This window comes from Microcaecilia unicolor, chromosome 8 (assembly GCF_901765095.1).
Source record: "Microcaecilia unicolor chromosome 8, aMicUni1.1, whole genome shotgun sequence".
Taxonomy (NCBI): Eukaryota; Metazoa; Chordata; class Amphibia; order Gymnophiona; family Siphonopidae; genus Microcaecilia; species Microcaecilia unicolor.
The window spans coordinates 66,233,608-66,259,717 of NC_044038.1; the positions used below are offsets into that span (position 1 = coordinate 66,233,608).

Genomic DNA, 26,110 nt, shown 5'->3' on the forward strand with positions numbered 1-26,110 from the left:
ACCAATATGATGGGGATGGAGTGGGGACAGAAAGAAATTGACTGGGGATGGTGAGGGAAAAGGAGTAACATGATAGGGATGGGGATGGGGATGGGGTGGGCACGGAATAGAATCGACTAGGGATGGGTGGAGATTGAGACCAGATTATGTTCCCGTGCACACCTCGAGAAGGGATTATAGAGCTGAGTTGCAGATGTCTGTGGCTAAACCCCGTCGTGGTTTTTTTTTTTTACATCATGTACGTTTTTGTTTCCCCATCAGTCATTACATTCTTTTATTTATTTATTTATTTTTATTGGAGATGTTCCAAAAGCCACGGTGGGATTCTGTTTTCTTCGGCAATTCAGATAGGGGGCCCTCGCACCCTTTCATGACGTCATAGAATACGGAAGTGTGCGTCACTATGACTCAAACACCTGAGGTAGTGGGTGGGGCCAGATCCAAGCCTAAGAGCGCCGCTGGCGCAACCTAGGGGGGTGCAAGGGCTGGGCGGGGAGGAGCTAGACCGTAACCCCGTGAGCTTCCGGTTCGCCTGAGCCGGGAGCGCTCTGTTATGGCTCAGCCTGGCGAAAGCAGTGGTGGGGAGCTGGGTCTGGCGCTGCTTCTGCTTATGTTGTCGGGGTCTTCGGCTGGAGTCGGGGACCGTGGCGGAGCGGGAACGTCCCGCGGTAGTTCGGAGGGTGAGTGGATGGATCTCGAGCTGCTCCTCCTGGCACACCGCAGCTTCGCCGCCTGAGCTCGGCACCTTTCGTGAAGAGCTCTCTCTCCCCGTATGACCTCTGTCACACATTGGGCGAGAAACATAAACACGTCCTGGATCAGAGGTGCACAAGCCTGGTCTTCAGATACGTTCAGGTTTTGTGCTAGGTATAGTACATGCTCATCAGGATTATTTGGCATGTTTTATCTGGAAAGCAAAACAAAACGTGTGGCCATTAAGGACCAAGTTTAAGCACCTCTAACTTTCCTGTTCCAGACATCTCTTCTGTGTTTCTGTACTTCTCTTTTCCTATGTGTTTCCTTTTTCCCGTATGTTTTTCTCCTAGCCACTTATCCTCATAGGTATTCATAGAAAATTCCCTCTTAAACCTCCAGAGTTCTCTTGTACCTGCTGTTTTGGAAAACATATTTGGGGAAGGGAGGTGGTGAATGGTATTTGGGTTCTTTTACTGACAATACCAAGGAAACAAACAACTTGTGAAATGTCAATCTGAGTATTGTATCTCTGTGTTGAGAGGAGATGGTCTGCTTTCTTGCTTTAATTGGTTATGAGCTCACTGGTAGCATGATGTCACTGAGGACAATATGGAGGAGTGAGTAGAAAAGAGTTAACACTGTGAAGATAATAAGGGTGATGGGGGGGATGAGTAGGTGTAGTCGCATATGGAGAATACCTTTTGAGCACTTGCTTTGTTTTGATAATTTATTTTGTGCTGTGTATCCCTCAGTGTCTTGTTCTCTTCAATGGGAATTACTTGAGGCTTCTTAACTGGATGTGCTACCTGGCTCTGCTCATGGAGGACAGATGAGCCAGATTCTGGTGTTTAGCTTTTGCTTTGGATTATCACTGTATTGTTTTTTTGGTACCCTTTTCTTTTGTTCCATATACTTAACTATTGTTATTTGCTCATCTCTTCGTAGTAATTACCAATCTGTCTTGCACACTATGCAAGCCAGAAGTGGGGATACATTCTGCAAATCCCAATTCCTAGTATTAAGACTGTCACTTCTACTGATTCCTTGCCCAAGTTGCTGTGAAAATCCAGCCCTGTTAGATCTTCCAGATCTCCGTCCAGATTCTTCTGCGCTTCCATCGCCTCAACCACGACCAATGAAAGAGAATTCAGGACCAACTTGAGATTTACTGTTGCTGTTTATGGACATTATAGATTCATATTTTGTTTTATTTTCAGTTTAGCAGTAATCCTGTCTATATATTGAAAAGGTCTTATTTTTATTTTTATTTTCCTATTATTTCCTTTATTGTTCAAATTGTTTTTCTAAGAGTTTCCCCGTTATTTCTGTTTATGTAATTTAAATTGAAGTTGATATTGCTCAGATGTAAGGGTAACATCAAACCCTCATACTGGCTATGATATCATAATGTAGGTGTAAACCCTGTTAGTATCAACCTGTTATGCAATTGTTTAACTTTGGTGTAGGCTTACTTAAGCTGCATGTCTTTCTGTAGGTTTGACTAAGCTCCAAGTGGGGTAACGGATATATGTAAAATGCTTCCCATACTTCCAGGTCATTATGCATATGTCAAAATCCATGCATGATCTTTGTTAATATAAATATTCCTAGGATTGACCATTTTTGCTGTATGAGGCAACCTCATACTTGCTATCCACTTTTTAGTGCTCCTGATTGGATGCCAATGATGAGTAATAGTAAGGTCCAGGAATTCCGACCTGTTTAATGATTCTGAATACCTACAACCTTAAACAGCCTGCAAACAGAGTATTAACCATATATTTGTTGAGCCCATAACAATGCTTAATCAAAACCACTATTCCTTCTCAAGACCACTGAGATAGATACATTAGATTATCTCCCCATGCACTATGCTACAGATACAATAGAAGCCATAGAAAGTAAACTACTTGCCCGTAACTTTTCAGGATGCAAGTTAGACTTTAAACCACTCATTTGCCCTACTGTGAAAAGCTTGGGTTTTTATTTTTTTTTAGTTAAGGCTGTGAGACTGTGTTCGCGTTCTAAAAATAAATGGTGTGCGGCAATGTTTTCAGTTCAATCATATATTCAGTTTTCTGCAAGTTTAACCTTGTTTTATGGCACATTTTCTCAGCCTGCATAATGATATTCCTATGTAATGGTACATATTATTTTAAATCACTTATCTTTTGAATATCCAGCTGTCGGTTCTCTAGGTTCTTTGTATGTGCCCTCTCCCACGAACAGCAGTGTTTTGAATGTTTTTGGTTTCATTTTTGCAGCGCTGGATCATTGCTTGTCTAGAATGGCCTTTGTTTCTGTAGTGTAATATTGCAAGTTCCATAATAATAATGACACTCTACAGAAATTCTGTAGTGCTTTAAAATAGGACTGAATATTGTTTTCCAGTTGAGATGGAGCTTGGTGATCTTCTTACACTTGTGGGCGTCTGTACTTCCCTGATAGCACTTCTAGAGGCCCACAATGCTCTCTTAAGGCAGGGACTTGTCTGAGGACCTCTCAGTGGTTTAATTGGCAAGTGTGTATCACACATGCCAGAAAAAAAGAAAAGCCTAAAAAGTGCCCTATATAAGGAAGATAGGAATGATTAGCAAGAATCTGCATGGGTTTGGAATAGTAGTTCCTGCCAGAGCAGGGTTGTTTAGAGATTTAGCTTCATACACAGTATAGGAAATATGATACATCTTATCTGCACAAAAGCTTTTGATGTATTATCCAATGAAAGGTTACTTCCCTGATTAAGTAGAGGAGTGTGGTAGCCATGTTAGTCCACTCTTAAGGTTATCAATAGAAATCAAACAAAATAAAACATGGAAAAGAAAATAAGATGATACCTTTTTTATTGGACATAACTTAATACATTTCTTGATTAGCTTTCGAAGGTTGCCCTTCCCTGATTAAGAAAGAGAGTTTTAGGATAACCTTTAGGAGTGAGTTAGGCTGAATAGGGAGCTGCAAACTAGCACAATTAATTCAGTGGTTTTCAACTCAGTTCTAAGGGACTGCCTGGCCAGTCAGTTTTCAGGATTTATTTATTTATGGCATTTTATACCCTGCTCTTTCCCGCTCGGTAGCAGGCTCAGTGCGGCTTACAGGATATGGTACAGAGTATCATAGAGATAACACAAAGTAAGGTACAAGGTACACAGAGTATGGTACAAAGTGTAACAGAGATGATCCAGTTGTAAGGCTTCTGATCAGGTACCGCATACAGTTCAAGCTTCTCCTCCTAACCTACAAATGCACTCGATCTGCAGCCCCTCCCTACCTCTCTACCCTCATCTCCCCTTGCGTTCCTACCCGTAACCTCCGCTCTCAAGACAAATCCCTCCTTTCAGTACCCTTCTCCACCACCGCCAACTCCAGGCTCCGCCCTTTCTGACTTGCCTCACCCCATGCGTGGAATAATCTCCCTGAGCCCATACGCCAGGCCCCTTTCCTGCCCATCTCTTCAATGTCGCCTTTGGCACCTAACCACTACTCAAGAAATCTAGACTACCCCAACTTGTCATTTCGTCCTTTAGATTGTAAGCTCCTTTGAGCAGGGACTGCCCCTTTTCTGTTAAGTTGTACAGCGCTGCATAACCCTAGTAGCGCTATAGAAATGTCAAGTAGTAGTAGTGGAGAGGATTGGAGTATGGGTAGTGTGGTTAAGTTCGAGAATTAAGTTGGGTTATTTGGGTAAGCTTGTCTGCATGATATGCATGCGAGAGATTACCTTCTTTTTATACAAATCTATCTCATGAATATTCATTGTGGGTATCCTGAAAACTGAACTGGCCAGGTGGTCCCTGATGACTGGATTGAAAACAACCGGTCTAATTGGAATCAAGTGGTTATTTTAATATTAGTATAAATGATCTATGGTGATCTTGCCGTATTTGTAGCTGAAACCAAACCATTCCACTGTAAATCCAATATAGGACTCATAGGTTTTACAAAAAGACTTTATTTTTAGGTGGTATAAGAGATTTAATGTGCATATGCAAGGATAGAAAACTTCTGGTAGCCTGTTGCGTGGGTGGCCAAAACTTGATTAATTGGTTCTAGCCCACCATACATAAAACAGAAGATATCAATATATCCTAAAGCAGCCCAAAGTAGTTCCTGTGCCAGACTGTGTAGAAAGGCAGAAGCTATTATAACTTGAGGCAGCCCCTGCTGCCAGTCTGTTTAGGGAGGGAGATGACGGTCCTGCCATTGGGTCTCACAGGAAACAAAACTTTGGCATAGTTCAAGGAAACCTTTACTGGCTTCCTGTGTTGGGAGATAGAAGTGGTCCATAGTTTGAGAACCTGGGGAAGACGCAGAGGGAAATACAAGTAAAATGCATTTTTTTCTATTTCTCTGACTAAGCGTAGCCTAATTCATTTGCAAAAATAGGCAGATGCAGTATATAGTACTTTGAGGCACTATTTATTAAAATGCCACGTTATTTACTGTGATTAATGTTTAGCTGAAAACAAACTGGGAGTAACTGAACAAAGCCAAGCAGCAACAGCAGTAACCAGAGCTTGGGGCATGTAGTAATGAGGGTGGAATTAGAAGTGCAGAATGAGGGCATCATCCTCCCACTATATAAGTAATTAGAATATGGGATATCTAATATGTTAGTAAAGGTATAGGGAATGGCTGCCGAGCTAATGAAGAGGACACGAGCTTATATTTGCATGAAACAGGCAATGTGGTTCTTTTTGCTTTAGGAAAGAAATATTTTAAGAGCAGATTTCATTATATTTTTATAAATATATCACAAGAGACTCTCTGTGACATAAAGGAACTTGAGCAGGGAAACACAAATAAATATCTAGAAGCTGAAGAAGGTGTAACAGTTTAGTAGAAATGACTGAGAAGAAAATATCAGCAAAGAACAGAGAAGAGAGAGATTGACACTGAAAAGTGTTTTAAGGACAGAAGAAAGGTACAAGCTGCCAAATGGCTTGCAGTCCCCATCTTACACACATTTGGAATCAGACTGGCTTCTTAAAAATGTGGGAAAATTGAATGTAAGGACAAAACACCTCCATGCCCTCCAGGTGATCTATAACCAATGTATGCCGATATTCTGTTTTCCAAGAGCTGAAGGCAGAGTATGGGTCTCGTATATTCAGTGGTGTGCTGGAGCAGGCTCTCACAGGCTTGCAAGAGCCGGTTGTTAAGTTTTAAAGAATTTTGGGAGCCGGTTGTTAAAGTAGGGCCCTCCATGGCTACTTTTAACAACTGGCTCCCAAAATGTGGGCTTGGGCCCCCTGCTGAATTCTCTTTTACTTTGCTGGTGGGGGTGCTGAGCCCTGCCAGCCAAGTAAATAGACTGCTGCTGCTCCCAGCTCCTTGTTTCCAGCTCTGAGCAGCGGGGTAGGACTTCTCCAGCATGTGAGAGAAGTTTCAGCATGCTGCTCAGAGCAAGACGTTGGGAGTGGTGGCAGTCCATTTATTGGTTGCCAGCAAAGGTATGCCTAGCGTGCCCGCACGAAGGGAGGGAGGAGAGAGAGGCAAGTGTTGCTCCCCCCCACACCCGGCCACCCTTGGCCCTTCCAACTGCAGAACTGGCTACGTCTGGAGAAAGAGCCTGTTGTTAAAAATTTACCAGCACACCCCTGCATATATTACATATAGAGCTGTTATCAAAAATATCAAGGAATCATTTGTAAAGCATATAGGAACAATGAAGATGTTCCTTACTTGTTAAGGAGCTTCTTCATTGTTTCAATATGCTTTACAAATGATTTCTAGAGGTCAGCCAAGGTTGGGGGTTTGGTACATTTTTACAGAACGTGGAATGAGAGGAGCGAGAGTATCCAGAGCAGAGGAGAGAATAGTATTATAGGAAGATACAGCCTCATTGACAGACTTGGATAGCATAGTGGTAGAGAAGAGATTTGAAACATTGGAGGACAGAGTAGAAGGGTCAATAGCCTGAAGATTCCTAAATGTATTGGTTAAGATTGGAAGAGACTGGGGAGGAGGGTGTTTAAGTGTGAAAGTTATCAGATGATGGTCAGAGAGGGGAAGAGCTGAGGCACAGAAACTGGAGAGTGAGCAGTTTGAGGAGAGGATAAGATCAAGACAGTGGCTGTTCTGGTGAGTGGTGGCAGTGGAGCACAGTTGAAGATTGAAAGAGGATGTTAAAGCAAGATGTATAGAAACGTTTTTGTTTTTGTTATTTCTGCCATTTTTTTTGCCCTGTTGCTCAATTATATTTGTCAATGTAAATATAGTCTTATATTCTGCAATTACCTTTTAAAGTTCTATGTGAATAACACAATTTAAGAAGCCAGGTGGTTCCTGGGAATTACAATCTTCTTGAAATTTTTTTTTAATCTAACATAATAAAAAGATTTAAGATATTTTCTAAACAGCACATAAGAATTGAGATTTTTAACTTGACTTGGAAGTGAATTCCATATCTATGCTGCTAAATATGCAAGTCCCAAAGAAAATACTTTCTTAAAGCAGACACCTTTTAGGATTAGGAAATTTATAATAGTAGCAGTTTTCGAGATCTATTTAGCCTTCATTAATAGACTCACATACTCAGAAAGGGCACAAGTATGGAATTAAATAGCCCCAGCTGGTCTCTGCTCTTAAACTTGGACAAATGTTCAATGAACAGAAAGAATGAATGAGACTCCACCAGCAAACGGTGGAAAAGAAGCAGCAGAATTTGCAAAACAAGGAAAAACAATTGGCTAAAGCAAAACTAAAGTGGGAAATATTTACTTCAGAAACCAAAAGTAGATAAAAATTTGACCAAAAAATAGTTAGACCTAAAGTTGAGAGATTGATGATTGCAGGTGGTTAATTGCCTGCACAGAACGAAAGAAAATAAACCAGTAAAACAGATTTCAGATTCCGTAGTGCTGGACAGGATCTAAAGTTGGCAAAACAATGTGATGAGGCAGTGACCAAGACCAGAAGGATGTTTGGCTGTATGGAAATGAGCATAACCAACAAAAAAAAATACAGGTGGCCATAATTTCCCCTGTACAAGTCATTAAGACTACATTTGGACTACAGTCAGTTTTTGAGGCTGTATCTTGCCAAGGATGTAAAAAGACTGTTTCAGAGGAAACAATCAAAATGGGATGGAGTCTTCGTGAAAAGACTTCTGAGGACAAGCAGGCATGATATTCTCACATATGGGTGATATCATCCACAGAGCTCGGTGCGGACACTGCTGTAGTGCACTGTCACATTAAAACTTTTGAGGCAGTGCCCCCACCATGCATGCACAGGTGCCTTCCTGCTTGATGCTCAAGTGCGGGACCAGCAGTCTAGCGTTTTCCGCGGAGCAGAGAGGTTGGGTTTTTAATTTCTCCTCAGTGTGTCAGACTTTACTTTTTTGGTGCCTTCCCTCATATTCTTCTTTTTCTTAATTTTGTTCAACTTATCGATTTTTTTTGTTGTTGTTGAAATTATTTGTAAATCTTCGTTTTTCGGCCTTTGGAGCTTCTGATCTCTTTTGACTGGGCAGCATCAATCTTTTTTGGGTATTGAACTACTCAAGCTCCTTGTCCATTGAGCCTTTTGACCTTGCATTGCCTGTTTTTCCCTCCATGTCAATGAGGGTGCTGAGTGGCTCTAAGAAGTGTACTCAATAGGACCATTTCTGATACAGACCCCCCCCCCCCCCCCCCCATAACTGGTGTGTTCAGTGCTTGGGTCCGGAGCACCGAGACATACAGTGTGACCTCTGTCTGCATATGCAAACGAGGACACTTAAAGCCCGCAGAGTCCAGTGTGAAAAGCATTTTGGTTCAGTATCAAGCATGGCAGAAGATTTGGCCTTCGATATGGAACCTCCATCGGCATCTGCATTGACAACACATCCACTTTGTTGGTGCTGTGTGTATCAAGGGACTGGCAGTGTAACAAATCTAAGAAGCACTCTGCCAACACCTTCCTGCATCAAAATTAGTAAAAAATTATCAACGTTCTCAAAAACTTTGATTGTCGCTCCTCATCTTGAAAATGCAGATTGGTTACCTATCATGGAATTCCTCTCATATGAGGAAAGGTCTTTTTGCATGTACTACTTATGTACTATAATTGTAATTGGCAAAAACAGCAATTAGAGCTGAAGAGGTTAGGGTTGTTCAGCTTGGAAAAGAGATGGATAAGGGGAGATGTGATTGAGGTCAACAAAATTTTTAGTGGTGTAGAATGAGTAGAAGTAAATCGTTTTTTTGTTTTTGTTTTTGTTTTTACTCGTTCCAAAAGTACAAAGACTAAGGGACACTCAGTTAACATGGAAATACTTTTAAAACAAATAGGAGGAAATAGTTAAGCTCTGGAACTTTTTGCTGGAGGCTAATGGTAATGGTTAGCGTATCTGGGTTTAAAAAAGGTTTGGACAAGTTCCTGGAGGAAAAGTCCATAGTCTGCTATTGAGGCAGACATAGGGAAGCAACTGCGTGCCATGGGATTTGTAGCATGGAACGTTGCCACAATTTGGGTTTCTGCCAGGTACTTGTGACCTGGCCTGGCCACTGTTGTAAACAGGATACTGAGCTAGATGGAACATTGGTCTGACCCAATATGGCTGCGTTTGTGTTCTTATGTTGCTTGCATTTAAAACACATACCTCAGATGAACCCTCGTATCTAGTGCACTAGCTAGTACTCTATCATCCTACACAACCCCTTAGATATGCACATCTTCAGTGCCTCAGTGTACCTACTTTTATTTTTTTTGTTAAACTTTTTATTGGTATAAAAGTATACAAAACACTGTGATCCGCAAATAGATCCCACATAACAATTACAATGAGTGTATCATGAAAGTGATAGATACCAAATTTTGTGTTTGCTCCCCCTATCCCACCCCCCCTCTCCCTTCGCTTCAACAGGTCAAGATACGGCTTTTTGCAACCGGAGCGAGTGAGTCCCAAAATGGTGACCAAGTCCCCTTTTTAAGGCCAGGTCCCCGACTCCTTGCTTTTCCACAGAGCAGCACTGCATCATCGCCGAGCGCCAGTGGGACGTGGAGGGAGCCTCTTTGCTCAACCACAGCTGTAAAATGGTCCTTTTCCCCATCAAGACAGCTCGTCTTAAAAAGGCGATCAGTCCCTCTGGCCTTCACCCCAGCACAAGGAAAACATCAAACAACTGCCCAGGCGAGGGTGTCCATTGTACTTTCCACATGTCAGACACCTGCTTGTTCAGAGCTGACCAGAATGCGAACACTGATGGGCAGAACCAAACCATGTGCCCCAGGGAGGACTCCCCCCCTCCCCCCCGCACATTTAGGGCAGTCATCTGTCTCTCTCAAGGATGCTTTATAAGCTCTGTGGCGTGAGATATGCAGCCTGAGAATGAATTTATAATTCAGTTCCCATCAGGTAGCATTCCAGTGTACCTACTTTTAAGGAACTACACCATGAACACGCAAGGCATGCTGTGTTTTCGGTTAAATCCCCTGAACTTTGGAACGCACTGTCCATTCATTTTCGACAGTGTACCTCCTTAGATACTCTCAAATCACACCTTAAAACATTTCTGTTCTGAGACACCTTTCCACAATTCTGTAAATATTATTTTTGGTATTACTTTGAGGAATCAGTTGAGCCCCGATGAGTTCTGATACAAGAGCAGAGTACCCAATGTTTGTTTGTTTTTTTTACCTCCCCTCCTTTTCTTTCTATCTTGGTGATAGTTTGATCATGTCTAGCATGTAGTTTGGAGACATGCTAAACAAAATCACATCTGATAGCCTTTTATATATTTATCTTAGTTTTTTGTTAAGCTCCTGACGCAGCACTTGAAAGAGCAAAACATGGCCATGTTGGGCAGTTGGAGGAAAATTGTATTCTTATTTTATGTATCTGCGCTGGATACATTTTTTGTTTTATTTCATCACATGGGTCTGCTTTTCTCTTCTGCTGATGCTCCACAAGTGGGGCATATGTGTCTTCCCGTACCTCGACAACTGGTTAATCAAGGCAGCCTCTCGAGAGTCAACACAGACCTCTGTTCAGTCCGTCATAAGGCTCCTGGAACTCCTTGGTTTTGTGATAAATTACCCCAAATCACATGTTCAACCTGTTCAAACCTTGCATTTCATCGAGGCTCTCCTGGACACTAGTGGGGGTCAAGCCTTCCTTCCACAAACACCCTTAAAAGATACAGGTTAAAGTATGTGCTGATAGTTCTTTGAGTTTGTATAGCTGTTAAGACCTAGCTGCTCACTTCTGCCCTAGGCAGTTGTCTGGTCTGCCTAATGGTTGGGCCTGCTCTGAGTGCATATCATCTCCAGCTTTCTGTTCCAATTATCAAAGTCATGATTTTGCAAACGCATTCCTGACAGGATTGAACACATCTACTGCATTTGTGGTTCTTACAAGTGATTTACAGAATAGGAATTTTTTCTTCCTGGCTTGAACCGCTGGTCACATATTACACAAAAATCAGTAGCTGATTACACTGAGGTACATCGAGACTCTCATCTGATTGGATAGGAAAGAGCATGCTTATCATTTGTTGAAGAGAGATCCTGAATTTGTGAGTGAATCACTTCATTTGACGGTGGCATTTTTCTGTTTCTTTCTGATGCTGTACCTGCCACAAATACCATCTCAACCATTTCTAGAGTCCAGAGCTTGATTTGGGTTGCTCCAGCTCTGTGTTCTATCTTGTTTTTTGGCAGTCAAATGGGCTACTTAGTACAATATTTGTTTATGCAAGCTTGGATTTTCTACAATGCAAAATGTCACATAAATCAAACGTAGCCACTTTGTGCTTCTGGTTATCTTCCAGGTGATTTTTGTTTTTTTCATTGTGCAGGTTTCTGGTTACAGGATGTACTGATGTTTCAGTTTAGCCAGTCGATGTTGAAGGTAAATCCAAATTTGGATTTAAATTCTTAAATATGTTCAATAAAAAAGCCCGTGAAGTATACTAACATGTTGAACAATTAATTTAATCAAGGATATATTCCATTTGTATATTGCTTTGCTACCAAGATGTGTTGGCACTGTAATCCCAAGTTTGTAGGTCACAGAGGTGAGGATATAGAGCAGCCATGGGTTCGATTCCCACTGCAGGCACAGGCAGCTCCTTGTGACTCTGGGCAAGTCACTTAACCCTCCATTGTCCCAGGTACAAATAAGTACCTGTATATAATATGTAAGCCGCATTGAACCTGCTATGAGTGGGAAAGCACGGGGTACAAATGTAAGAAAAATAAAATAAACAGTGAGAGAGAAACTCTGTGAATGGAGACAAGTCAAAGGGTGGGTCTGCTGAAGATTTGTTGCCTCCCAGCTACCCTAAATCTGACTCTGAGAGTAGTCCTGGGTGAGGCTGGGGAGACATAGCAAAAAGCAAAGAAGAGCAATTCTGATGCCTAATCCAGCCCTTCCCCTCCTGTCACTTGCCCTCTGCTTCCTCCCCTCCTGTCCTATATAGGGAGCAGAAAGGTCAGCTGAGGCTGGAGCAGATGAAGCAAGTAGAGCAGAGCTGGTGAAGAAACTGGCAGTGTATCGCCAGTGATCAGGTAAAAATCAACCAATTTGGTGTACCCACTTTGCTTTTCCAGTGCAGTTTTTGCCTGCATGGTTTACATACGTTTGTAAAGAGAGATTTGTCCTGGGGGTTTGAGGGGACTTAGACTGGAAGTCCACTAGGGACAGAGAAATTACCTGCATATAATATGTGAACCACTTTGGTTGTACCACAGAAAGACAGTATCTCAAATGTATGACCTTTACTTTTACTTGTGATTGATTTAAAGTTGTCTCAGGATGGGCCCTTAAGCTCCAAGTCCAGAGGGGACAGAACACCTTTATAGTTAGGGGTGGCAAGACCAAACTCTGCTCTTGCTCCCCCTTCCCCAAGTTACTGACATTGTTTGTTTGGTGTGAAAAGTTGGCTAGTGCCAAGGCCCCTGTGGCCCACACCAGTTGTTCACTGTTTATGAAGGTCTTTTAAGTATTTAGCTGTGTCTTTGGTGTGGTCAGTAAATATTGGGAAGAGACAGCGTTAAGACTACCACCACTTGTGGTTTGAAAGTATTTATACCGTCAAGTAGTTGAGGGGCATATTTAACATTCAAGAAAAATATAGCACTCTGATTTGATTATAAGTGATATATATATAATTACCATTAATTTCCATAGACCTTGGAAAACCAGGTTGAGAGCACCTGACAGAGAAGTGTAAAACAACCAGAAGGTTGCATCCAGTGGACCTCTGGTTTTCTTTCAGGGTAATCAAATATATGAATCTGTAGTGATGTGGGCCTGGCTTTCAGCTATCTATATAAGATTTCTTTCCTGGCATGGCAGCTGTACTGGAGGAAGTTTCCACATTGAGAAATCTGATTTGACCTGGTCTATTTGCATCTTTCTACTGTATTTGTGTGAAGTTTGATGTTGTGTCTCTGTCCTTGGGACTTACTGCTTTTGCTTTTTCCGCTGCCTGAACACACCGTGAGGGTAATTCTGTACAAGTCACCTAAAGTAGAGCACCGGGATGATGTGTTCTAAGTGCAAATTCTGTATCGGCAATTACATGCATCATTACCATTATAGAATACTAGTGTAAGGCCTAACTTCAGGCATGAGCACTTATGCTAGCTCAGTGACTGGTATAAATAAATACATAAGCAACGCCATGCTGGGACAGACCAAGGGTCCATCGAGCCCAGCACCCTGTCACCGACAGTGGTCAAAAGAACAAGCAATTTGTCCCGCCCATCCTAGAAATGCTGTATTCCCTCGTCCATTCAATAACATTCTATGGCTTTTTCCTCCAGGAAGCCATCCAACCCTTTTTTGAAGTCCGCTAAGTTAACCGCCTTAACCACCTTTTCTGGCACCGAATTCCAGAGTTTAACTACGCGTTGAGTGAATGTTCACGCCTAACCGCTATCAGTTAGGTGTATAATTGATAGTATTCTGTAACCTTAGTGAGTAAGTGCTAGGCATTCTCCTGACCAGCTCATGCCCTTCCCAGGTCTACATCCCATCCCCCTGCAATCATATCTTATAGATTTTGCACGCTGAAATTTTGTAGAATACTGACTAAGGGCAGTTAACACAAGTAAGTGCAAATTAGTGCCAGTTAGCTAATTTAACAGTTGTTACATAGCTGGTACTCTTCTGTAATTTGCGCATGAAATTTTGCACGCTAGGCATCAAATTGTGCACACAAGTTTATAGAATTGAGGGATGCAGCCATAGAAGAGGTTCAGCTTTTAAAAAGCTAAAGCATTTCAGGTTCTAGATACCCTGGAGCCGAAAATTTAAAACTGGGGTGCTGAAATCTGCAGATCTGGGCAAAGGGCTGATCGCACACCTTGTTGCTGCTTATTGTGGGCTCCTGCTTCCTCAGGGCTCTGCCGTTGTTCATAACTAACCTTTTACATTGGCACATGGTGATGGCTGTTTTCCTGAATCTAAGCTCTGCCTGTAGCTGAGCATTCTGTGAGCTTTAATGGAGAAAGCGTAAACCTGCAATTAGCCTTTGTCCTAGTATAGATGTCCTTGCCCTTCCTGTTCTGCCTGGCATGCCCACAGGCTTTGTTATTACCCTTGTCATCTGGCACTGCTTGTGGACTGCTGCAGGTGCAGTGTGCAGATTACACGCCTCAGGGCACCTTTGTAGAGTCGTGCTGGCACTCTGGGTATTGTGTCAGGAAGGGAAATCATTTTTGGACTTGTGTTTCAGAAATGTCATGTTGGCATACACTGCATGTTTGTTTTAAGGAAACTTCCAGGGTTTGCTTATAGTTCACACATTGTATTACAGTTCCTACAGTAAATCCTGGATGGCTGCCTGCTTGTGGCATGCTTGAGCAAATTGACCTCAGCCTGGCTGAGTCTTAAGAACTACTATAGTCGCTGGACCACTTCACTCTCCCCCCCCCCCCCCCCCCCCAGAACAGGGGTTCTAAACCCAGTCCTTGCGACACACCTAGCCAGTTTGGTTTTCAGGATATCCTCAATAAATTATGCGTGAGCTACATTTGCATGCACTGTGTTCATTATATGGAAATCTAGCTCATGAATATTAATTGGGGATATCCTGAAAATGAGACTGGCAAGGTATGTCGCAGTGACTGAGTAGAGAACCCCTGTCCCAGAAGGATCACATTTTTGCATTTCAGTTTTAGGTGTCTTCGTTCTAGAAGTTTCCAGTGCCTTCGTGCATGACCTTTGTTGCAGAAAGCTTGTACTGCTTTCTTTACCTTGTCACTTGGAATTTGTTGTAGAAGGTGTAGTCAAGGCTTCTAGCACAGCTTGGTTTAAAAGGGGTTTGGACACATTCTTTGAGGAAATGCTGATAAGTAATTTATTAGCCAGATAGACTTGGGAGAAGCTGCCACATAATACTGGGAGTGAAGAATCTGCTCTAGGAAACTTCCAGATTCTTCCTAGTGACCTGAATTGGCCATCGTCAGAAACAGGATGCTGAGCTTGATGGGTCCTTGTGTGACCCAGCATGATGCATCACGTGTTTTCACTCAGGTGCCTCTGCACAGTGAACCAAATGTCTATTGATGTTTACATGGAGGTTGGGAGCTCTTCAGCTTGGAAAAGAGATGGTTTATCAAATTCAGAGTGGAGTGAAACAGGTAGTTGCAAATTGGTTTTTTACTCTTTCAAAAAGTGCAAAGACTACAAGGCATGCCATGAAGTTACAAAGTAGTCCATTTAAAACAAGTTGGAGAAAATTTTTCATTTAGCACGAAGTAAAACTTTGGAATTCATTGTTACAGGATGTGGTGAAAGCAGTTAGTTTAGCTTGGGTTAACAAAGGTTTGGACAAATTCCTGGAGGAAAAGTCCATAAAGGGTAAAAACAGACCTGCGGAATTTCGCTGCTTGACCCTACGGGTCAGTAGCATGGAGTCTTGCCACTTTTTAGGATTCTGCCATGTACTTGTGACCTGGATTGGCCCCTGTTGGAAACTGGATATTGGGCTGGATGGACTGTTGGTCTTACCCAGTATGGCCATTCTGATGTTTTAATGAAATGTGTTGTATCTTTTTAGGCGTTTCAACTATCATTATTTCCCAACCCTTTCCTGCAGGCACACCCAGCAAGTCAGGTTCCATAATGAATATACATGTCATAGATTTGTATACAGTGGGGTCTCCCTTTAATGCTTATTCATTATAGAAGTCCTAAAGACCAGACTGGTTAGATGTGCCTCTTGGACAGGTTTGAGAAGTACTAGGCTATAATGTGGTAGTCTTAAAATGCTAATACTTGAAGATGGTGTCTAGGTCAGGGAGGCCAAGGTGGCATCAAGGACAGATGCTTGAGAGGAGCGCTCTGGTTTGTTTGATCTGAGTGCTGCCACACTGTGTGAGCTTTGCTGATGGGGACGTAGAAAGGAGTAACCCACGCCCGGAAGTCTACACCCATGGGAGCTCCAAAGCGCCCAAAACAGACAACAATATCTGGATTGCTGTCTTCTCAAGTAGTGGCTGCAATTCCTGCTTCAGGGGGTAAGCCCAAGATGGTAGTGGATCTTGGTGTAGACCAGGCTTTGCTTAGCCCACAACCCAGAAGCTCAGTGCCCTACCACAGGGTCGGGAGAATGGCGTCGCTTCTGAGGGTGGAAGTGTGGACTGTTTGGACACTCTTCAAGGACAGTGTCCCACTGCAGAGGGAGTTAGTGCCCAGGCTGCTAGATTGTCAGCTTCTTCTGGAAGAGAGAGCTGTTTGTTTGGGGAGATACAGAACCCAGGAGTAGTAAATATGGATGCTTCATGAGAAGCAATCAAAACTCTGAACAGTTCTCTTAAAGCTTTATTCTTAGGAAGGTGGCCTGACTTTGAAAGGGCAGCTGAGGAAGCAGGCTGCTGTGTGCATACTGAGGACAGTGAGAGCAGCTCCTCATCAGAGCACTCTGAACAGACTTCCCCTGCAGCACCAGCTGCAACCAAATACGGTGGGAGGGGTAGGAGGGGACGGGGGAAGGGAAGAGCCCAGGGGAGGGGGCGTGGAAAGTGATGGGACATGGGGGTGAGAGGGGGTGATGGTGGTGGAGGGGGTGATGGCGTGGACATATGTGATTGCTATGAATAAATTTCAACTTACTCTCACACAAAACTTGTCTCTATGAGTTGTTGCCTTGCTTTGACCCCCAGCTGGTGTGCGGTCTGCTCTGCTCTGTGGGCGGGAGGTGGAGGGGGCTCCTCATCCTCTTCCTCTGGGGCCTGCTGCTCTGGTGGCTGTGGCTCCTCTGGGAGGGGCTGTCGTCTGCGCAGGGCCAAATTATGGAGCATGCAGCAGGCCATGAAGATCTTGGCCACCTTTTGGGGGCTGTAGAGGAGCTCCCCTCCAGACCGGTCCAGGCACCGGAACCTGTTCTTCAGTAGGCTAAAGGCCCACTCTATGATGACACAGGTGGTCCGATGCCTGCTGTTGTAGGTCTCCTCCGACCCTGGTTGTGGATGCACCAGGGGAGTCATGAGCCAGCTCCGCTGCGGGTAGCCTCTGTCACCTTTGAGGAGAAGCAGAATGAGAAATATGAGTGTGTATTGTTTGGAGGTGTGTGTGTGGGTTGTGGAGGAGGTCTAGGTTGGGCAGATCCATGCTGCACTTACCTGGGAACCAACCGCCAGTGATCTCCCCTTGGTCAAACCTGCAGAAGATGCCCGAGTGCTGTAGGATGTAGGCATCATGGGTGGAACCCAGGTACCTGGCACACACGTCTAATATCTCCCCCTGGGCATCACACACAACTTACTACTACTAATATTTAGCATTTCTGCTGCACAAACATAGAAGAAAGACAGTCCCTGTTCAAAGAGCTTACAATCTAATAGACAAAAAATAAAGTAAGCAAATCAACTCAATTAATGTGTACAGGAAGGAGGAGGGTAGGTGGAGGCGAGTGGTTACAAGTCAAAAGCAATGTTAAAGAGGTGGGCTTTCAGTCTAGATTTAAAGGTGGCCAAGGATGGGGCAAGACGTAGGGGCTCAGGAAGTTTATTCCAGGTGTAGGGTGCAGTGAGACAGAAGGCGCAAAGTCTGGAGTTGGCAGTAGTGGAGAAGGGAACAGATAAGAAGGATTTATCCATGGAGCGGAGTGCACGGGAAGGGGTGTAGGGAAGGACGAGTGTGGAGAGATACTGGGGAGCAGCAGAGTGAGTACATTTATAGGTTAGTAGAAGAAGTTTGAACATGATGCGAAAACTGATAGGGAGCCAGTGAAGCGACTTGAGGAGAGGGGTAGTATGAGTAAAGCGACCCTGGCGGAAGACGAGACGGGCAGCAGAGTTTTGAATCGATTGGAGAGGGGAGAGGTGACTAAGTGGGAGGCCAGCAAGAAGCAGATTGCAGTAGTCTAAATGAGAGGTGACAGGGGTGTGGATGAGGGTTTTGGTAGAGTGCTCGGAAAGAAAGGAGTGGATTTTACGGATGTTGTAAAGAAAGAAACGACAGGTCTTGGCGATCTGCTGGATATGAGCAGAGAAGGAGAGAGAAGAGTCAAAGATGACCCCAAGGTTTCGAGCTGAGGAGACAGGGAGAATGAGAGAGTCATCAACAGAAATAGAAAACGGAGGGAGTGGGGAGGTGGGTTTGGGGGAAAAATGAGAAGCTCGGTTTTGGTCATGTTTAATTTCAGGTTGGCGTTGAGACATCCAGACAGCAATGTCAGACAAGCACGCTGAAACTTTGGTTTGGATGCAAGGTGAGATATCAGGGGTAGATTGCATGAAATGCCTTCCTGTTTCTGTAGGTGGCCTCGTGTGCCCGGGGGGGAGGGGGGGGGGTCTGAGTGCGACGTGTGTGCAGTCAATCACATCTATGACCGAGGAGAATCTAGCTACAGCGTAGAAGGCAGCCATGTTGTTGTGCAGGGCCTGGGGGGGGGGGGGGGGGGGAAGGTGATGTAGTCAGAGGTGTGGGTAAGGAAGGCATCAAGGAAGTGGGTAAGGCAGTTGGAAATGGAAGCCTGGTTGAACCCCGTGTTGACAGCAAGCACAGACTGGAAACTCCCAGTGGCCAGAACAGAGAGAGCGACAGTGACTTTTAGGTGCACGGGGATGGGGTTGTTCCTATGGGTCCGGGGCTGCAGGAGTTGTTGGAGCTGGTCACACAGGTGCTGAATGGCTGCCTTATCAAACCTGTATCTAGTGATACACTGGAGGTCAGTGAGGTCAATGAAAGTGGTGCGGGGCCTGAACACCCTGGGGCGTGAGTATCTCCTAGGGGGGCGCATCTCTTCCTCCACCATGTGCATCGCCAGTGCATTTAGTGCGTCCATTGCCTATAAGCTCACTCCCACCACCACAACCACACTGCACTTGCAAGCACTCTCCGGCCACACCCTCTAGCCACTCACTCGCCAAACACACGCTGCAGCAGTACACAGGACAAACAGAGACTCCAAACAGGTAAGGGAATGACGTATGCACGTGGGAACAGTGAATGGAGAGGGATAGGGTGAGGGGAAGGAGTTTGGGGGCTAGAAGGGGTAGGGAAGGATGAAAGGGTAAAACACAAAAGAGGCAGGTGAGGGTGAAGAGGTTCGGACTACGGCACACAGGCAAAGGTAACAGGTACTCCACACACTCCGCTTTCTCTCCAAACAATGATTCAGCTTTCTCTTTCAACAAATATCTCGCCACTCTCCAACTGCACAAAATCGCTACTTGGTCTATAGACAATTTCCCCCTTCCGATGGTCGCTTTTATATGAGGTCTACCAAGGAACACCCATGTTCTGGCACATACGAAACCATTTCGCAAGCTGTAATACGGTACGGATGCCCACTGCGTAACACCGCCCACAACACGCCCCCTATGTCGCCGGCCGTAGATGAGCGTTTTTGCATTAGGCGCGTCCTTACGGCCCCCTTTCGATTATTGGCTTTGGGCATCTTTCGTCCATGGGAACGTCTACGTGCTGTTTGTGTCGCTTTTTGTGCGCTTCTAGCATTCGAAAATAAGCCTAATAGTGTTATGGTTACCCTTAGGATCACTAAAGCATGGATCATTTGCGTTCAGGAATGGCAACTTGCACGTTCTGTTTTGCCCATAGCATTTCTTTTTGTGCTTCTGTTTACATTTGTGCATTGCTGCTTGGCAACATTCAGTGTTATTTGCTAAAGGTGCTACATGAGTTTTCGGTGCTTTTCTAGAGAGCATCCCTAATATCTTGTTGTTGTGTCTGTGGCTACTTCACTCAGAACATATTAACTTATGTTTGTATGGCTTTTTGATCATTTTATAGACATGTTGACCCTTTATTTAGGCACATGTCCATGTGTAAATTTTCTTTATTCTTGCATTTGCTATACCACCTAAACTGATGCACAGAGCCAAGCGGTTTACATAAAAGTCTCCAAAGCCGTACATTCCAAAGCCGAGTGGAGGAGTGGCCTAGTGGTTAGATCACCTGTCTTGCAATACAGAGGTGGCTGGTTCAAATCCCACTTCTGCTCCTTGTGATCTTGGGCAAGTCACTTAACCCTTTAACCCTCCATTGCCTCAGGTACAAACTTAGATTGTGAGCCCTCCTGCGACAGAGGAATATCCAGTGTACCTGAATGTAACTCACCTTGAGCTACTACTGAAAAAGGTGTGAGCAAAATCTAAATAAATAAAATCAGAAGAAGAACTACAATGTAAGGTAGGATAGAAGAGGAAAAGGAGACAACATTCAAATACCATCTAAACAAATAAGCAAGGGAAATAATAGGGAAAATGAAGAAATAGAGGGAAGAAGAAGGTAAAAGGGGGAAAGGAGGGCACCTGGACTCTACCATCACTGTTGCTTGTTTGAAAAACAAAGTTTTTAAAAAAAAATTTTTATTGTGGTTTTGAATCTAGGGAGAGAGAGCTCTCCACAAATATCCAAAAGGAAGGTTATCCCATGAAGCCGGGGCAAAAAAGTAAAAGGCACTGTGATGAGTTTGTTCATATTTTGCAGCTTTTGGACCTGGCAATTCCATGCAGTGGTCATTAATGGAGCAAAGTAAAAGTATGGGAGAATAAGGGATGGTTAAAGAGGAGAGGTAAGGCAGAGATCCCAGACGAAAAGCTTTGGAAGCTAGTAGAAGAATCTTGTATTGGATTCTGTAGGAGACTGGTAGCCAACAAAGTTTCCAGAAGAGATTCCTAGACCAACAGATTGAGACATGGCTGTAGTACAGCGATGGTGCTCGTTATCCTGCTTGACACTAAGTTTTCAGAGGAGCATTTCTGGCATGACGAATGAGACAAGCTGCAGTGATTTGTAAGGTTAGTAGCTTTTTCAAAGAAATTTGAGGTAACCCTGCAAAGACAATACTGCAATAATCTATTTTTGTAATCAGTAAAGGTAGTACCAGTGCATGAAAGGAATCATAATCAAAGAATTTCCTTACTCAGTGTAGTTCTAGCACAAAAAAACCAGAACGAAGCAATGAAGAAATATGGGATGCAAAAGAAAGTTGAGAAACGAGGGTTACCTCTAAATATGCAGATCAGAGGCTCTCAGCCAGTCCTTGGGACACACCTAGCCAGTCAGGTTTTCAGGATATTCAATATGAATACGTATGAGAGAGATTTACATAGGATAGAGGTAGTCCTTGCATATTTATTGTGGTTATCCTGAAAACCTGACTGGGTTGAGAAGCCCTATTGTAGGTTGAATGTGTTTGTAAATGGTGATTTCAGCCACTATTTACACATGGGAACCTATACCATGCAGAGATTTCAAGGGGGGGGGGGGTGTGCTGGGGGCAAACGTTTGGGGGTGGCATGGGTGGGGCAAAATATACATGTGTATTCCCCATTTTGTATAACGGGAACAATATCCCCAGTGGTGTGCTGTTAAATTTTTAACAGCAGGCTCTCTCCCTGGGTATAGCCAGCCCTGCAATGTTTTTTTTTGGGGGGGGGAGCACTCCCCCCAAATTACAAGCATGGCTATACCTTGGGGGGAGGGGGCAATGCATTACTCTCCAGGGGAAAAAATATTTTAAATGCTGGCAAGTTCCAATTTAATTCATGTTTAATTGTTATGATTCTACTGGTTTGGCAGGGGAAGGGGGTGGACTTTACTCTCCACTCCTGGTGTGCCTGCCTGCTGGCTCAGTGAGTTTTAACCTTTGTGTACTGTGTTTGTGTATTGTGTCCCTGCCTCTGACTCAGTGTTTGCTCAGTGGGGGGAGGGGGTGCTCCCCTCTTTCTGGTGTCTCTCTCATTGTTTGTTGACCTTAGGAGCTTTCTCTCTCTCTCTCTCTCTTGTGCTGGCTTGCTGGCTCAGCAAGCTTAACCCTTTGTATTCTGTGCCCCTGCCTCTGTCTTTCAGTGGGTTTAAGGCAAGGCTGTCTGCCTCCCTGTTGTGTCTTGGGAGGTAGCCTGGTCCTCTGGTACCTTCCCCTTGGCCTCCGGTGGTTCCGAGGCTTGCAGTATCAGTTCCCCTGTCCTGTGCTAGTCCCCAGGGAGGGCGTGGCCTGTTCTGGCACCTTGGTTTCCCCCTCTGCTTTTGTTGGTGCTTAGCGCATGGCTGGTATCGGGGGGTCCCGGGAGGGGCCCTTTGGGTCCTTTCACCCCTCCTTGTGTGTGATTGGGTTCCAGTTCAGCCGTGAGGCTCACACGAGTGGCTCTGTATGCGTGGGTTCCGGTTCAGCCGCGAGGCCCGCCTGTATGTCTATTTCCCTTCTTCCTGAGGGACTGCGGGGAGGGGTAGCCTAGGGGTATTGGGTAGCTGGGGTGTGTGGTGGTGGGTCGGTCTCCCCTTGGCCTCGGCCAGGGCCCAAGGGCTCACAACAAACCCAACGGATTACATTAATGTGGGATAAAATGCCATAAACAAGTAAATAAATAGATGGAGACTCTGAATATTGAGCACCGGATTCTCATAACGTCAGGTTGGTTTTAGTGGCCCTTTACCAGGAGGAAATAAAATGTCTGCACAAATATAACATGTGCTAGGGTGTCCCTATAACCAGCCCCTCCAAATGACACATTGATTACGATTTATAACAAATTACTACTCTACCTATGAAAATTTATTCCCTTATTATACTTCCTTTGTGTACATCTGTATGCACAAGCTGGGATGTTTGAAAATATAACTTTTTATACCGTATCCTCCCCACAGTCCCCACCCCACCCACCTATTCCAGGCCTCCTTCCCGGTCTCCCAAGCCGCAGGGTGCCTTCCCAGCACATATCTGAAGCCTCCCTGGTGTGGTCTAGTAAATTCTTCAGGGCAGGAAAGATCCCCAGTCTTTCCTGCCCTCTGCCGGTGCTGACCCTCCTCCTGAGTTCTGCAGCTGAGACTTAACGGCAGCCTCAAGACTTCAGCGGAAGTCTCTGCATCCATTTTTAAAGAGCATGCGGCAGCGTGCAGGAAGGATGGGGGATCTTTCCTGCCCCAAAGAATCCACTAGACCACCAGGGTGACTGACTTCAGGTATTTGCTGGGAGTGGGACCCTGCAGCTCGCGGGAGGAGAGGCAAACCGGCTCTCCCTGCCTGAGCAACTGGCTCGCAAAATGTTTAAAAATTTAACAAGTGACTTGTGCGAGCTGGCTCCAGCACACCACTGAACATCCCCATCAGGTTTTACAGCAGTTCAAAGCCTTAAACATATTTTTCTAATGTTTTTGTTTTGGCCACAGCTTTGTGCAAAGGATTGTTAAGGAAGTCATTCCCTATAACCCTGAGTTGCTTATTTTACCTCCAAAATGAAAGCAAATTAACACTGCAGCCTTACAGCTTCATTGGTGCACTTCTACCAGTAGGTTTGTGGGCTACATGTGGAAGCAGTTCTGCTTACACTCGGAAGTTGTGAAATTGCCACATTTCAAGTAGAAGCAGTTGGATTCTGTGTATATTTCTAAAATGGCCACTGCTGCTATGTGTGCTGGCAAATACCTACTTTTGGCAGACCCATTTCCAAAATAGCACCGGTGCTGAGTACATTCCAACCTGAATGTCTCAAATCTGTTCTGTGTAAAATGGACCTTTATATTACAGAAATGGTGTTGGATGCTTAAGATACTCTGATTCATATTTGACCCCTAAGTTTTTCCATCTTGCAGAGAGGGCAGAAAAGCTGATAGGGATGGGGAAGGTAGTGTTTATTATAAATCTATTGCAGGGATTCTCAACCCAGCCTTTGGGACATACCCACCCAGTCAGGTTTTTAGGCTATCCATAATGAATATGCATGAGAGAAATTTGCATGCATTGTCTATTCTATACAGATCTAAGTAATGTGTATTCATTATGGGTATCCTGAAAACTTGGCTGGGTTAAGAACCTCTGCTGTATTGGGTTTGTCTGAAAATGGAACAGAAAGTTTAATACATATTATGGCTGGAGATAGGTTAGTCATTTTATTGGTTTGCCAAGCCCTCCTTTCCCCCCTGCTCCAAATTTAGAGATATTATCTGAATTACAGTAAGCTAGTACTGTGTTTGCAATAATATTTTCCCAGCTTATAGCTCTATACTAGGTACAGAGTTGGATATAATGTAGTCTGTACTATGAGATACTGTCATCTTACTGGATGTACCTTGCAGGTTTATTAAAAAAAAAAAATAGTATACTACTAATCTAATGTTGGGTCTTGAATGTTTGTAATTTTCCTATATATTATTGCAGTTCCTTTCATTATTGCTTTCTGTTTTTATCACTATTGTAAACCGCCTTGATTTGTTTTATAGATACAGTACATTTTTAATAAACCAGATGTCATCTTTGAAATGGAAGGGTATTTTTAAAAATAAAAATGATTTGGCTAAAATGAGAAAAATCCATTCATCAAATTTTCTAGGGGAGCTTCACTTTTTGTCTTGTAACTTTACCCCCCCCCCCCCCCCCAAAAAAAAAAGAAAATGCTTGTGTGACTGTCTAGAAAACTGGAATAAAGAGGTGAAATCTGGTTCCACTTCAAAGTTGGCACCGTGGTACATGGATGAACTTTATCCTCTAAACTGGGCTGCAAGCCAGTTGGAGAAGGATTGGAGGAAATCCCAAAGATAGAAATATAACATTCAATGTGAATAACTTTCAAAAATGTATCATTATTTAATAGTCAGCAAAGTGATATCTCATTAGCACAGAATCTCACTTTTATGTGGCTGTGTTTTGCTTTCTATGCGGATGTGGAAGAGGATTCAACTATTAGCAGTACAAACTTTGCAAATTATTTTTCTAACAAGATTTTAAATATTTGCAAAGCATTAGGCGTCAGCTCTGCCACAATTGTTGTAGTTAGCTCCATGATTAAGAATTCACTCTTTAAGGCAGTGATTTTCAACCTTTTCCCTCTCACAGCACAATTATAAGATGCAAAAATTGTCAAGGGACACTGCTGGAATCTAACCTGTACCTGCCTATCCCCACAAATAATTATCTCCATCCCCACTCGTACCTGTAACCTTCAGAAGTAGTTATTTCATTTAATTATGCTACTGAAGTACATTAGAGAACCAGTTTACCTGATGCTGGGAAACTGGAACAAGATGGACTGTTTCAGATTCTATAGAGATACCACATTCCAGTAGAATCCTTCTCCTCAGTTGCAGATGCAGAACATGATTCTCACCTGATACAAAATGGGGAACTGCAAAATACATGCAGCGATACCAGCATCTGCATGTCGTATAACACCAGAGAACTAGAAAGAAGTACAGGGCAAAATAAAGCCAACAGATGTAAATTTTCCATTTTCCCTACCTTTTTAGTGTGGTGATTTTTATTATTCCAATCATCTTATTCTCAGTTTTTGGTTCTGTTTTCCTCTGTCTGTGCTCTTAGCTCTGTTTCCAGGGCCTCCTTTCCATTTGCTATTTCTTTTCTCACCTCCTGCCCTATGTCAGTTTGGCACTGATCTTTCATGTTCAGCTTTCTTCAATTTCTCTCTGCCGCCTTCTCAAATCTATCTTATTTTCCCTCTCTCTTCCCTTCATGTGCAGCCTGTCTCCCCACCCCCGTTCCCTCCTGCAGGTCCAATGCTTTTTTCCGAAATTTCGCCTCCCACCCCTCATGCATCTCTCCACCTCGATTCTACAAACTTTGCTGTTGCCGGCAGCTATTAGAACAGGCCTTCTAGAGGCTTTCCCTCTGTCACACCCTCCCATGTGGCAAAAACGTTGTCAGAAGGAAGGACCCCTGGACTGGCCTGAAGATGGCCTGTTGTAATAGCTGCCGCAACCACAAAGTTTGTAGAATTGCGGTGGAGAGGCGAGAAACCCAAGGGGTGGGAGGAGGAAGATAGGATTGATTTCTGTTGCTGACCTCGTGGGATCCCTTCGAACTTTGCAGCACACTGATTGAAAAACACTGCTCTAAGGGCTTTAATTCTTTTATGACTTGATGTGGAAGATATTGTTATTTAAAATCTTCAGCCTACCAGCCATGTGAGCTAAATCCCTGTCCCCTCATAGGTAATTCATGATGTAAGTGGTGGGGTTTTAGATGGTGTACTTTAATTCGTAAATGCGTCTTTT

General features: G+C 43.9%; 1 protein-coding gene across 1 annotated transcript in view; it reads left to right on the plus strand.

Moving 5' to 3' along the window:
• Positions 1 to 530: 530 nt before the first annotated feature.
• Positions 531 to 26,110, plus strand: part of TMEM8A (transmembrane protein 8A) — a 116,562-nt gene continuing 90,982 nt past the window's right edge. The window contains exon 1 of the mRNA XM_030213108.1: positions 531 to 680. Coding sequence (XP_030068968.1) covers positions 554 to 680 — 127 coding nt within the window. The 5' untranslated portion in view covers positions 531 to 553. The remainder of the gene's footprint in view (positions 681 to 26,110) is intronic.